Source organism: Agelaius phoeniceus, chromosome 16, assembly GCF_051311805.1.
Source record: "Agelaius phoeniceus isolate bAgePho1 chromosome 16, bAgePho1.hap1, whole genome shotgun sequence".
NCBI lineage: Eukaryota > Metazoa > Chordata > Aves > Passeriformes > Icteridae > Agelaius > Agelaius phoeniceus.
In genome coordinates, this window is record NC_135280.1 from 9,011,472 (window position 1) to 9,024,929 (window position 13,458).

Below are 13,458 nucleotides of genomic sequence, written 5' to 3' on the forward strand. Positions count from 1 at the left end.
TTTTGTGACAGCCACAACACTTATTCAATGCAGAAAATGCTTTTTAAAGAAAGTTCTCTATTAAAGAACTATTTTTCTAGCTATCCAACAGAGACAATAATGAAAATCTTTTCTAAGACAAAAAACATCTCAACCACCAAGTTTACAATTAATTAAATACTTTCCAAATGGTAAGTTTATCATTATACACCACTAAAAATTGCTTTTCCTTTTAGAGTATTTTAATGCACCATTTTTACAACCATACATTGAAAGTATAATGTTGTGTTTTCCTCTGGGGTTGATGGTTTGGTGTCAAACAGGGCAAAGGAGATGGGTCTGTAGAGAGACCCAGCTGAACTAAGGCATTTTCCTTCCTCTGGCAGAGCTGCTCCCTGTACTTTTAGCTTCAACTGCACAGTGCAGAACTTTGCATTTCTGTCCTGAACTCTTTTTCTTGAGGCTTGCAGGCGTGTGAGGAGCTGGGAGGCTTGGCAGAGCTGGACCTTAGCAGGCACACTGACACCCTTGGGGCCCCCAGACCCTTGGCAGTCCCCTGGAAATGCTGCTCCTAATCTCAGAGACCTCGAGCTTTGCCCATCTGACATTACAAAACCATCTGACATTACATTTCATAGCTTGCAGTTCCCTGGTGATTTCCTCAAGGGCTCTGGTTATTGGCAATGTGCTTGGGAGGCAAAGCTCAGTGTGACACAGCCACAGCTTCACCCTGTCCTGCAGGAGAGCCTGGGCCACACCAAGCTGCACCAGTGTCTTACAGCTGGGCTGGGTGGTTTTGCTCCTGGTGCCTTATCTTCTGAAGCTGACAACCTGACATTTCTATTTATTGAACAATATGTATCATCACACAGCTGCCTCCTCCTCTACAGCCTCCCCAAGTCCATCCAATGTTCTGAGAGCAAGATGCAATCAGGAAGAAAAAAAAAAGGTAGGAAATCAAAATAAGTGATGCTGTATTGCTAAGATTTCAGAACTGTGAAGGAGAAAAGATTTATTGCTCCTTTCTATGAAAAGACAGATCTTATCAGAAAACACTGACAACAACAGCTCTATTCATGAGCAAAAACCTGGTTTTGCTGGTGTTACTTATTTACACTGCAGTAACAGCAAGGTGCAAAACTCAGAGAAAAGTACCAGATGTGAACACAGAAGTAAACAATCCTAAGGGAATTCCTGCTTAGGCTGAGATGACAGAAAACAGATAACATCCAGTACAAAGGAAAAAAGGAGCAAGAAAAGAATCAAAAGTACCCAAGAAAGCAAAAGTCAGAATGCCTGCTTAGCAATTATATAACCAGTGAGTTACCACTGCTCCTCACACCTCTGACAGCCTGGTTCATCTCCTTCCTCTCACTATCCCTCCCTCCCACCTTCCCCAGGGTGATGCTCAGTGTGGGGCTCTGGTGCCACACAAGGCATGAAGCCACTGAGAAATCAGTTGATGTCACATTAGGGAGACACTTTTAGGAGTGTTAAAGTATTTGGTTCAAAAAAGAATTAAAATTTGAAATGAACTTTGTTCATACAGCAATTACCGCTGCCTTTTCTCACCTGAGAATGGAACCCCCAAGAACACATTTTTCTGTTACTTTTCAGAATTACTGTCTGAGTTCAGCCAGTTATAAGACCTTGTTTCATATTACCACTTTGTGCCTACTAGATTTACTGCACTCATTTTAATTAAAACATGGGATTTCTCAGTTGGTTTATTCAAAGTTGTCATCACCAAGGGAATTAAGCCCTCACTTCAGCAGTTCTTGTGTTGTTTGGTGTTGTTTCCCTTTGCAGGGGTTGCATGAAGGCAGGCAATCAGCAGAGAGGCCTTTCTGTATTTAAAATACTGGTATATTTAAATAATATACCTGTATAAATAATATACCTGTATATACCACCTGCATATTTAAATAATATACATGTATAAAATAATTCTGTATTTAAAATAAAATGTGCTGTGCATACTGCAAGTGACACAAAGGTGTGACTCCTGTCTGACCTCTGTGGATGTCCTGTTGTTCTTAGAAGGAATATGGACTTTAATTTTCCCATGAATTTGCCCTAAGTTTGAGATTCTAAGATTCTACCCAATACCCTCCAGAATGCTCATCACTGACTGTCCCACCTCAGCTGCTCCCAGCAATGGATACATCAATACCACAGCAGGACTACTGAGATTCATGGGGTTTGCAACCTGGGAGAAGGATAAAGGTTAAAAAAGACAAGTAAAAAAAAAGTAAGCCTGATTTGAAACAAGAAAAAAAAAAAAAACCAAACTAGGGATAAATGATGTACTCTGGACAGCTAATGAAGCTGTGGGACTGCAAAGTCAAGTTAAAGCAAACTTTTCTATATAAAAGGTCTGGGATTTCAAGTAAACAAACATAATAATGTAAAATGGTCTAAAATCCTGAATAGAACTATGCAGGATTTGGATGATGTAGATGTTATGAGTACTCTGGAGAGGAGGGACTCATCTCCTAATGAGTAGTCAGAGTGTACAATGACCAACTTTAGTTCTGTGCCAGTGTGGAGGTGAATTTGGCCTCTTCACAGCATTAGTTTAGAGATGTAATAACCACACAGACATTAAGAAAATACACCACTGTATTTATAGCATTTTTACAGATTTTAAAGAAAAGTTTAATGAGTAAAATGTCTTCAGTAATTGCCTAAAGCAACCGAATAGGGCTTTATGTTTAATATCTTCTATTCCCTCCACATTAAAAAACTTCCATTCAGAACCACCTACATGGCAGAAATAACCATCCCAAGACAGCTATCACAGGTGGGAGCAACTTCCACAGTTTTAGTTCAAGGTCATCCAATAAAGCTGGCTTCAGGCTTTGCTTTCCATCTGGAAAGCCAGCAGTGGCAGGCACTGGCAGATTTCCCACAGACTGTGTTTCATGATGACAGTGGATGCTGTTTTATAAGAATTCCATCCCTTTCCACAGGAACAGGCAGTACCTGTTGGTGAGATGATCTCACCTTTACTAATAATATTTACTGGGTCCCAACATGTTAATGTGTTTTAAAATGCATGAGCTTTGCACTACAAATGATTTTGAAGTTCAGTTTTGATCTGCTCTGTATCACATAGAGGTCTGGGGGTTTGCTGCCTGTCCCTGTCAGCCAAACTGAGCTAATACATGTATCATCCATTTTTACAACCATGTCTTTCAGCACAGCAGATTTCCATGCCCCCAGCAGTCCTAAACTGCCTCTGAAGCCAAGCACATCCACAGCAGCAACACATTAAATGTGTGACACATGGGATGCTGCCCCAGCAGCTCCCTCAGCTTCTGGGTCTGTCATCTCACCAGGAAAGAAGAAAATAAAGGAAGTGGGACAGGAGCATTGGAAAGGAAGAGAGAGTGTGCATGTTCTGACGTGGTGTGTTTGCTTTCCTCAACAGCACAGACAGATTGAACGTTCACAGCTTGACCCAAAACTCTTTTTATTCAGAATGTTTTCAGGAAGGAGCTGAGAGAAGCCTGAGAAGAGAAGGAGGGGGATGCTGGCAGGCTGTAAACTGATGCTTGTCTGTACATATTGTCTCCTTCAGATCTATATATGCTGAGCTCTCAGCTATTCCAAAAACAAACCAGGAAGAGCTGGAGATAGCATCTGATGGCTTCAAGGTATATTTTCATTTCCTGGGCTGGCTGGAGACAGTCACAACAGCTCCTGGCATAATTTTATGAAATTTCATAGGATCAGTACCATTGAAGGAGAGATGCTACAAACAGCCACAATTCCTACATAACCTGGACATATCCTGAGGAGGTCCATGCTGGGCACCAAGCAAGGCAGGGTCCTGAGACAAAAATAGCATTTGAAAATGTAATTACAGAGCAAACCACAGTGCATCTGCTCTGCTGTGACTGAGGTTGCCTGAGCTAAAATATGATTGTACAATATAAATTGTGGCATCACCTAATTGAGGAAGGCTTGATTTCATAATCTGAAAATTGTCTCCTTATAAACTTCAGGTAATTCTTCATAGCAAGTAGGTATTCAGCTAGAAGTGATGTGGATTTCCTGGGTTTGAAGAGCACAGCTGCTTTCAGCTGCTCTCCTTTTTTTGTTTTCAAGGGGGAAACAAAAATAAGAAGCAAAGCAAAGGACACATTTACAAAGGTTAATACCTGACTTGCATTTGGCACAATGGTTTGGGAAACATCGTGACCTGTTAGTCCATTGCTTCAGCTCATTTTGCTTTCTTTGTTTCTTTGTATTGATAAAAAGAAAAACAAGAATTATTAGAAAACTGGCCTTTTATAAAGTATACACTACAGGATGAACTATTTCACTGTAGTATATAGCAAATAGATAAGAGTTCATCTGCTTTCCTTGCTTTTCAAATAAAAAAAATTCTGGGCTCAGGCTAAGAATAAACTGTCACATATTTAATTTTATTGAGTTTCATGCAGCAGAATTTAAAAAGCTGTGTTTTGCAATAAAAATTATTACAAATTTGAAAATCAGAGATGTCAGTTAGAGTTTCTGTAGTGTATATTTTTGCTTCACTTCAGAGTTCCAGAAAGTCACACTGTTTAAATCTTGTATCTTTGTGTGGCAACACTTCATCTTTAAATGCTTTCGTTTTTAATTACTGAAATGAGGGCTTACATTATGTTTAGTGCACCAATAAGGAACTTCCACTTCTCTCTGCAAGGCAGAGGAAAAAGAGTGTACAAAGACTGCCAAGTAGCACAAAAGAGTGAAAAATCACATGTATTGAAACTGTACAGATATTTATGGTCTTCACTTAAAATTGTTTGCTGTTTCATTTTTAAACAGGGTAAAACCTGTTTCCACTGCTCTCACAGATGGTTTTTTCCTCTGTTTTGGGGAAGTTTTTTTAATGCAGTGATAGGCAGGCTACAGAAATATCTGTGCTTGTCTGAGAGTGAATCCTTGGTCTGTCACTAAAAACCAGTATGTGCTGCTCTGTGGGACTGGGGACATCATTTGTGGGCCTGGCATAGAGAGGCAGTGAAATTGCAGCACGTTCATAAATGTATCTTCTGAATTTTAAAGTAATTTTGATGGGTACTAGTACATATCCAGTCTGTGGGTCCCCTCCAAGCCAAGCTGCTCTGTGATTCCATGTACAGCCAAGGACTCTCTCTTGCAGAGTTTGTGTTGTGTGAGGAGACATTTGCTGTACAAACCACAGCTGCCAGAAACAGCCTCACCTTCCTGATGACCTCACACAGGAACATTTTCCCTTGGTCACACACAGAAGTGTGAAACATGCAACCCAACTCCATGGCCATGAGCATCTAGACCTTGCTGGGTTCTTTTTCAGTTGTGTTTGTAGGGGGTTTTTAATGGCTGACAAACTAGAGCAGTTCTCTGCCTAATGTCCTTATTTCATGGCCACATTTGCATCTTCTTCAAGGCAAATAGCAAATTCAATTAGCAGCCTTAGAGCATATTCCCTCCATGGGTTAAACCTGACAGAGGAAGAGCTTGCTGTGGTTTCCACCAGCAGCAGGCCTAGCTTGCAGTGTGTTGTTTTCTTATTCTTGAGTGAGTATTTTTAAACACAGGGTGGGGTATTTTTTAGCAGTGTTTTGTTGTCTTATTCTTGAGTATTTTTAAACGCAGGGAAGAGCTGTGGCACCTGCTGGTGTGTGCAAGCAGAGCTGACAGGCTGTGTGTGCTGTGACCCTGAGGGCTGGGGACACTCTGAGCACAGCTCCAGAGCCCTGCTTTCTTTAAGCACAGCTACAGTCTACTTTTCCTGCTCTAGGATCTGGCTACATGTGAATAAAAAGATCAGACAGACAGTGAGAAGAAAGAACCATTACTTTAAAAAATGTAGCTGGAAATGTGAGCTGTGCCTGGATGTGCAAGTGCTACAGAATCCTTTCACCGTGTTCATGCTTTCATAAGAACTATTAAAAAAATACCAATTTAACCCAAGAGAATTTCTATTCTGTTGCTAACAGCATGAAAGGCAAAGAAGGGAATACAAACATACCACACAGTTTCTCTAATACTAAGTGTGTGTTTTATCCTTTTGCTCTAATTAAAGGAAAGGCTAAAGCAGATGCAAGAGCTAAAGAGCTGTGGCTCTCATTAAAGCTGCTCTGGCACTCTGTGCTCTGAGTGTAGGTGTAGAGCTGCTCGTTAGCAGTGTTCAAAGCTGAGCCTGCTTGAACCTGGCTGAGGAGGTTCAGCTGCATGTGGTTGGTTGGACAGGTCATTCCCAGGGGAATCTAGTCCTGTCAGAAGAAATCAGTTACTAAAATTCATGACCTACATACAGACTTCTGGTCTTTGGATATTGGCAATTCATTGCTTCAGAAATCAAATGAAAAAAAGAATATGGCTACATATAAAGTCTTCCACAATATGTCTCTGAATTAGAGTTTATGTCATTTGCTTAGTGAAGCAGATACAAAACTTGGACCACTGAGGTAACCATGACATGTGCTGTTAATCTCAGCAACAGGTAATTAAAATACATTTGTCATTAAAAGATGTTTGTCATTGAAGACAAATGTAGCCAAGCCCTTCTGTGAGTATAAACTCCCCAGCACGAGAGGCAGTAAAGAACAGGTGCTGCTGTATTACTTGGGTATCACTCTTTTCTCTGGCCATTTCATTCAGTGCCATTCACAAACTGAATTTAACTGCCTCAAGGATTAATGAGCAGAGTCAGAACACTCTGCCACACTGCAGGGAGCAGCTGGGCCAGAAGCTGTGTGAATATCCTGGGAAAAGTGGTCATTAGGTCTGCTGCAGCTGAAGGAATGAGAGGGTCTGTGGCTCTCCATGGCTTAGAAAAGACAGAAACTGGGGCCCCTCTGTCCCCTGCCTGCTCTGCCAGGACCTTGGGCCAACCTCCTGGAGGCTGAAGCTCAGAGGAGCTTTCCTGCCTGTGCCAGGGAGAGGCTGGAGTGCTCTGGGCAGCTCCAGGCACTGTGAGGATGAGATCTGGCCCAGGAGGAGAACAGCTGCACAGTGTGAACACCAGCTCTGGTCCCTTTTCAATAAGCAAGCTCTCCTGTGTTAAATCCCTTACTCAAACACCTGCCAGGCAATACAGAGCAAAGAGTGTGAGCATGGGGGAAATGAAAAGAACAGACTGGATACCAGAACAAACAGAACAATTGCTCTCATTCACTGGGGCAGTTTATTTCAGTGCTTTGTTTGATATAGAAAATGTCAAGAGAAGTGCAGGGTTCAATGATGAGGCTTCTTCCAGATTAAATTTATGTACAAACCAATAACCAAGTAGTGACTTGACTACCAGGAGCAGGAGTGACAAAACCTTTCCTGTTCACTTTATTTGTACCACAAAGGCATTACTAAAGGTCAGTGCCACTATAACCAGCCCTTACTCCAAAGGTGCCTAAGCAGTGATTCTGGCAGAAGTCTCTGGGATAATCCTCAAAGTCTGTGCTGTTTGCAGAGGGGTGAGGCTTCCAGCTTCTGGCAATGCAAGTCAGGGCACCAAAATTAACCTCCAGTGTAAGGGTCAAAGTACCAGCCCCCTGTACTTGAACATGAGCAGAAAGTCAGTGAGTTTTTTCAGAAGCTTCATTAATGCCAAGGGTCTGAGCTCAGCAGGTTTTAGAGCTCCTGAAGTTCTTGGCCAGTCAGCAAAGGCATTTGTTTCTGACCTCAGATACTCACAGACTGAGGACACTTCAAAATAATACACTTCTACATTTGATGATTTAGGAATATTAACCCTATTGCCTTCACCATCAGAAATTGATTAATATTCACGAACCTTCAGTGAGGCTCCTATGCCTGACCTTTTTGGCAATTTTAAAAATCCCTCTTGGAATATTTAATTTGATATATCAGAAAGTGCTTTGTGTTCATAACTTAATGGCTTCCATTTAATAAATGTCAAATCTTGGTTGCTATTAGTGCAGAGCACAATGTGCTCTCTTGTGACATGAGCTGTCTAAGACCACTAATGAAGCAGGAATAAAGCCTGAACTAGGTTAGACTGTGGAAGCTTCAAATCCCCTACCTGTTGATATTTTGTTCAGACAAATATTCTTGCCACAAAGGACTGAAATCAGGTAGGAAAAGATGCTGCATAGACAGGTACTTTGCTAAAGCTTCCCTTTGTAAGTAAGAGATCCATTTTATGTATTCTGCAAAGCGGGCTGAATTAAAAAAAGGTGCTGAATAAAAAAGCAGTAATTTCCTTTGCAACTACAAAAATCATTTCCCAACGGCATTTTGTAAGTGCTCACCTAACTGGGATGCTCTTTATCTTTCTCCCTTTTAAAATGTCAAGCAGATAAAAGTCTTCTAAATACCATTCTTTCCTATTTTGATTAATTTTGCATAGTGTTTTCCCAGAGGGATTGATACTTACATAAACCTGAGTTCTGATTCTCTTCTGACTAAGACTTCCCGAAGTCTCTGGATCTTTGCCATCTCAAGCTCAATTTCCTCAGGCATCATTGTTGTTTCAGCCATTGAAATGATGTCAAGTTGATCTGTGTGTGGAAGCAGGGAAAATGAATTAAGCCAGTCAGACTGTCTTAATGGTGTTTTTCAGGAATGTAAATTAAATCACAGAGCTACCTAACTATGGAGTAATTAATTCAAGCAGTAAAAAATACTCTAGCTGAATGCTGTGCTGACTGCTTTCTCTATTGTTTTTTCTTATTACCTGCAATGTAACAGTTTAGAAGTGAAATACTCCCTAAGCCAAAGTGACAATCATTTTGTTAGTCAGGCTCAACCATCCCTCTGAGGAATCCCAACCCCATCCACAGCCAGAGCCACCATTCCTGAACTGACATCACCACAAACTGACTGCCACAAAACCCTCTCAGAGCAATTACCTGCAGCTCTGCAGAGTCCTCCCTTGGTGCAGGCAACATAAACCCATGAATGTTCCCCACCTTTAACCCCTCTAACCCTCCCTGCTGCTCCACCCTGGAGCTAAAGCCCAGCCCCACCAAGAGGAACCAAGGATGGGCTCAGAAATGATGCAGGAGCTCATCCTGCAAGGGCATTAAAATGGGAAAAAGCACTTTGCAGTAATAACTTGGCAGCTGGTAAGGCCAGGGTGCTTCTGTGATTATTTCTCCATAATTGATGTGTTACCTCTGTAACCCAGAGAGAAACAGGGCTACGGACTGTGCTCCCTGGATGGAAAGCAACCAATTTATGTGAGATGGGTTTGGAAAAGAAACTGCTTGGCCTCTGGAAAACCCCATTCCAAGAGTTCATCATACTTGGCCTTCACATTAAACAAGAATTTAGACACTGAAAAATAGGTTGGCTGAATATCTTGGTACCCAAATGGAGAGATAGTCCTGAAAAAAGGCCTGTTTCAGCTGTATTGATTTGAAAAGGGGAAAATAGAGAGGTCAAAATATACTCAGCATAATTATGCAGAAAACAGCAGACAAAAAGCATCAGAAAATAAACTGTTCTATTAATAAGGAGGAGACAAACTCTGAAGTCCCTCATGACAGACTAAGCACAGCTGAGAATTTCTGACAAAAACTTGGAGTAGGAATGAAAGTACAAAATCTCAGAAAACAGCCCCTGTATGAACTTAGTTCATGGCTCTCCCAAAATGGAGGCAAAGGAAAAACATTCTACACTGTATAAATAAAATCTATTTCCTTTGTATTTAAAAATAGATTAAATATTTTTTAAAGTTATCCTGCTATTATTATCTGCAAGTTTTGACTTCCTTTCTTAATTAAGAAAGTGAGAAAACAAATATAAAACATCACTTTTTTTTCCAAGATAACAGAATCTTGAGAAAAAAAGGTGAGACAGATTAAAAAAAGTGAGACAGATTTTGAAATATCTGTCATGAGAGAACAGCCATGTTTCAGTAGTTGTTTTTTAAACTCAAATTGCAAAACTGGTCTGGAAAGTAAGCTGTCTTGTGTGTCTGAACACACAAATGCTGCCTGTCCAAGATGGATTTCCCTATTAGAAATCATTGTGTTTGTTGGAGTATATTTAGTTGATGTGTAGCCTAAATATCATGAGGTTCTCACAGGCCCACCTCTCATTTTCACTGCTTGCCAGAAATATAAAGCAGGAGATGGGAAGTTAATTCATGGAAGCTACCATTAATTAAAGCCAATAATACTGGAAAACAGGAATATAAACCATAAATAAATTACACATACATGTTATAAAATTAGCTCTCAAGAGCTCAGAAAACAGAAAAAAAAGGTTACTAATTTACTTGCACTCTGCAGCTCTAGCTGTAAGTGCCCTGGTGTCACTCCTTGTGTGAGGTCAGCCTCCACCCACTGATTTCAACAATTCAGGAACAAACAAGCTTTATGCCCCAGTGATGTGCTTAAAGCAGCACAGGAATTAGTGTGACAGGCAAGGTCTGCTCTGACCCCTTGCAGAACAGAGATTCTCCTTCACATCCCACTCAACGTGTCCTTGAACCAGAGAAAATATTTTTGAACGCGACCCAAAATTATGCAGTGTTTTCCAAAAGACTCAAAAATGCAAGCAAGGCAGCAGAAGTTTGAAAGTGGGGAGAAATAAACACAGAAATCATCAGATATCAGTTCACAGCTTGTCTGCAAGCTGGGAGATGTGGCTGGAGCCCTGGAATAGAGCACAGGTGTGAGGACACCTGGAGAGGCCAGGGCAGGATTGTCCCCCCAGCCCTCCCCACAGACACCAACCTCTGGCTCTCAGCTCCTCTCCTGACATCATGGAAAACTGGCTCACCTGGGAGCAGCTGTGCTGAAGGATAATTAATTATTTTTCATAAAATGGTTTGAGCTCCTGGGATGTGAACCACTGGGGAAGATTATGTTAACATTACTGAGCCTTTAAGTAAAGCTCTAACTCTGTCCCAGTGAGCAATGACACCTCTGAGACATGATTCAGAACAGCTTCACACAGAAGTCTCTTACATTTTCAAAAAAGAAAGAATGAACATTTCATTTTATTTAAAGCAGGTATGTAGTAGTCAACTATTTTTTTAGCATATATTGAGTTTTTTCCTGGTAATGAGACAAAATTCATAAAGCAAAAGTGGAGACAACACTGAGATTAGTCACAGCCAGTGACAGGATTAAACTATTTTGTCTGTTCTGCAATCTCCAGGATAATTTTCAGTGACAAAGAAACAAGTAAAATGATATTACTGTATGCACAAAAAGATAGCATGAAAATAATTACTATAGGGAAATAAAATTATCAAGCAATTACACATAGGGAGAGGCACAGAAGAGGTAAGCCTGAAGTTATTAATGCATAACTTTGGTTCAATTTAGACACAGACTGGTATAGTTAAACTGGGTATTAACTTAATGATCACACTTCATCCTCAGTGTGGCAGCCAGAAATAGAACAGTAGCCAGCTGTGTTTAAAAGCAACAAAAAACCAAATTGCCTATTAAGTCAATAAGTGCAAAGAAAACGTTAAAAGAAGCCTGAATTGACACAATGAGAAATGGGAGAACACCTCACACCTGGTGTCAATAGTTTAGATCCATTGGGAAGGGATGCTGTGATTAATTACCAGCCAAGATCCTGCTGCTGTCACTGGTGGTGGCCCCAAGGGACAGGCTCCCTGTGCTCTGCAGCCATTAGTGCTTTAATTGTCACTTGGGGCTGTCATTGTCACTGTACACCAGAGAGGGTGAGGTCTGGCAGTGACACAGAGGGCCCCAAATCTCTGCTGTGGAACCAAACAATGTCACTGTCACTGCTGGGCTCCAGAACAGCTCAGGCACTGGCAGGGGACACGCAGGGAGGAGCTGCAAGGGTGGGACCCACAGCAAGTGTGGGGTCTGCTCCAGCAGGGCCCTCTGGATCCCCTTCTTCATGGCCCTGCTGCTGCTGGAGCCCAGCCTCACCTTCCAGAGCCTCTCCTTCATGGCTCTGCTGCTGCTGGAACCCACTCACACCTTCCAGAGCCTCTTCTTCATGGCCCTGCTGCTGCTGGAGCCCAGTCTCACCTTCCAGAGCCTCTTCTTTACGGCCCTGCTGCTGCTGGAACCCAGCCTCACCTTCCAGAGCCTCTTCTTTATGGCCCTGCTGCTGCTGGAGCCTAGCCACACCTTCCAGAGCCTCTTCTTTATGGCCCTGCTGCTGCTGGATCCCACTCACACCTTCCAGAGCCTCTTCTTTATGGCCCTGCTGCTGCTGGAGCCCAGCCACACCTTCCAGAGCCTCTTCTTCATGGCCCTGCTGCTGCTGGAGCCCAGCCTCACCTTCCAGAGCCACCCCAGTCACTCAGCAGGAGGAGAGCTCCAGCACAGGGCAATGGCCCAGCCCTCTAGCACTGCTCTTCTCCATCCTTGCCATGGCTGAGCCATCCTAAATGAGACTGTCCAACCCATGGCTGCTGAAGCTCCTCAAAGGATGGTGGCACAGACCAGCTGTGAGACTTCTCTGATATGGAAACCACCCAGCAGCAAACCCAGCCCACCCAATGATGGTGCTCCAGTTAAAAATTATTTTAAGTCATTTTTCTGGACTGGACTTATATTGAGCACTTTGAAGCCTACTTCTACTCCCTTAAATTGTCCAATAATAAGCTAATCCTTGGTAAGAAAATGTTAATAGATAAGTTTTGCTCCAAATCTGGGTCAGAACTTTTGGGGCTTTTTCAAAGAATTCAGTGAAATTCTCAAGTTAATCCTGTTTCACTGAAGTATATTAAGTGCTAATAGAGCAGAGTACAGCAAGTAAACTCTTAATGCTACTTCACATATCAAAATCAAGACTCTCAAGACCACTATTAGTTGATGAGACAAAGCAGAAGTAAGCAGGAGGCACAGGTCAGAAATGGATGAACAGAGAACCAGCTAGTGCAACTTAAAAACATGCTTTGTGGAAATTGAAATAGTTGCATAATGCAGAAAAATTAATTTCTTATAGTTCAAAATATTCCAGATAAAAATATGTTCATGTGAAAAGAATCAGATTATTCCTGTAGTTGGTCACTAACATGTCATCTGGAGGCATGAATGGAGGCCAGCCTTGCAGCCAGCCCTTTTACTGTACCTTCTGTTGTTGCCTCAGAATTGATTTTTTTTCTGTTTGATTTAATCCTTCTGGTGCAGGATGCAGTGGCCAATAACTAACCTGGACAGGAAAAACTACATTTAATTCCTTATTTCTAATCTAGCCTGCTGCAGCATTCTATTACTGTGAATCCTAACAATTACTGAATTTGGCATATGTGTGGCACATTGTATTTATTCAATGCTTTATGATGGAATTACCATATAAATACAATACAAACAGCTGCAATGTGTTTTGTTCCTGGATTGCCTGAGAGGCTGCAGCCTTGTGCAATTTCAAATGGGTAGCCTGGGGGAAAAGGAAAAAAGGAGCAGTGAGCTGGTTGCAGTGGCAGTGGGCACATCCCACAACCCTTTCACTGCCTGCCTCTCTTGGTTTGGACACTGGCAGCAGCCTGGCTTTGGGACACATCCCAGAAATGTCCTCATCCTGCTGCAGAGT

The 13,458-nt window shown here is 41.9% G+C and overlaps 1 protein-coding gene across 2 annotated transcripts in view; it reads right to left on the minus strand.

The window, feature by feature from the left end:
- BMERB1 (bMERB domain containing 1) overlaps window positions 1-13,458 on the minus strand; it is a 46,933-nt gene that overhangs the window by 15,641 nt on the left and 17,834 nt on the right. For both annotated transcript variants that reach the window (XM_077186752.1, XM_054643786.2), the window contains one exon: window positions 8,354-8,477. In XM_077186752.1, coding sequence (XP_077042867.1) covers window positions 8,354-8,477 — 124 coding nt within the window. The remainder of the gene's footprint in view (window positions 1-8,353; window positions 8,478-13,458) is intronic.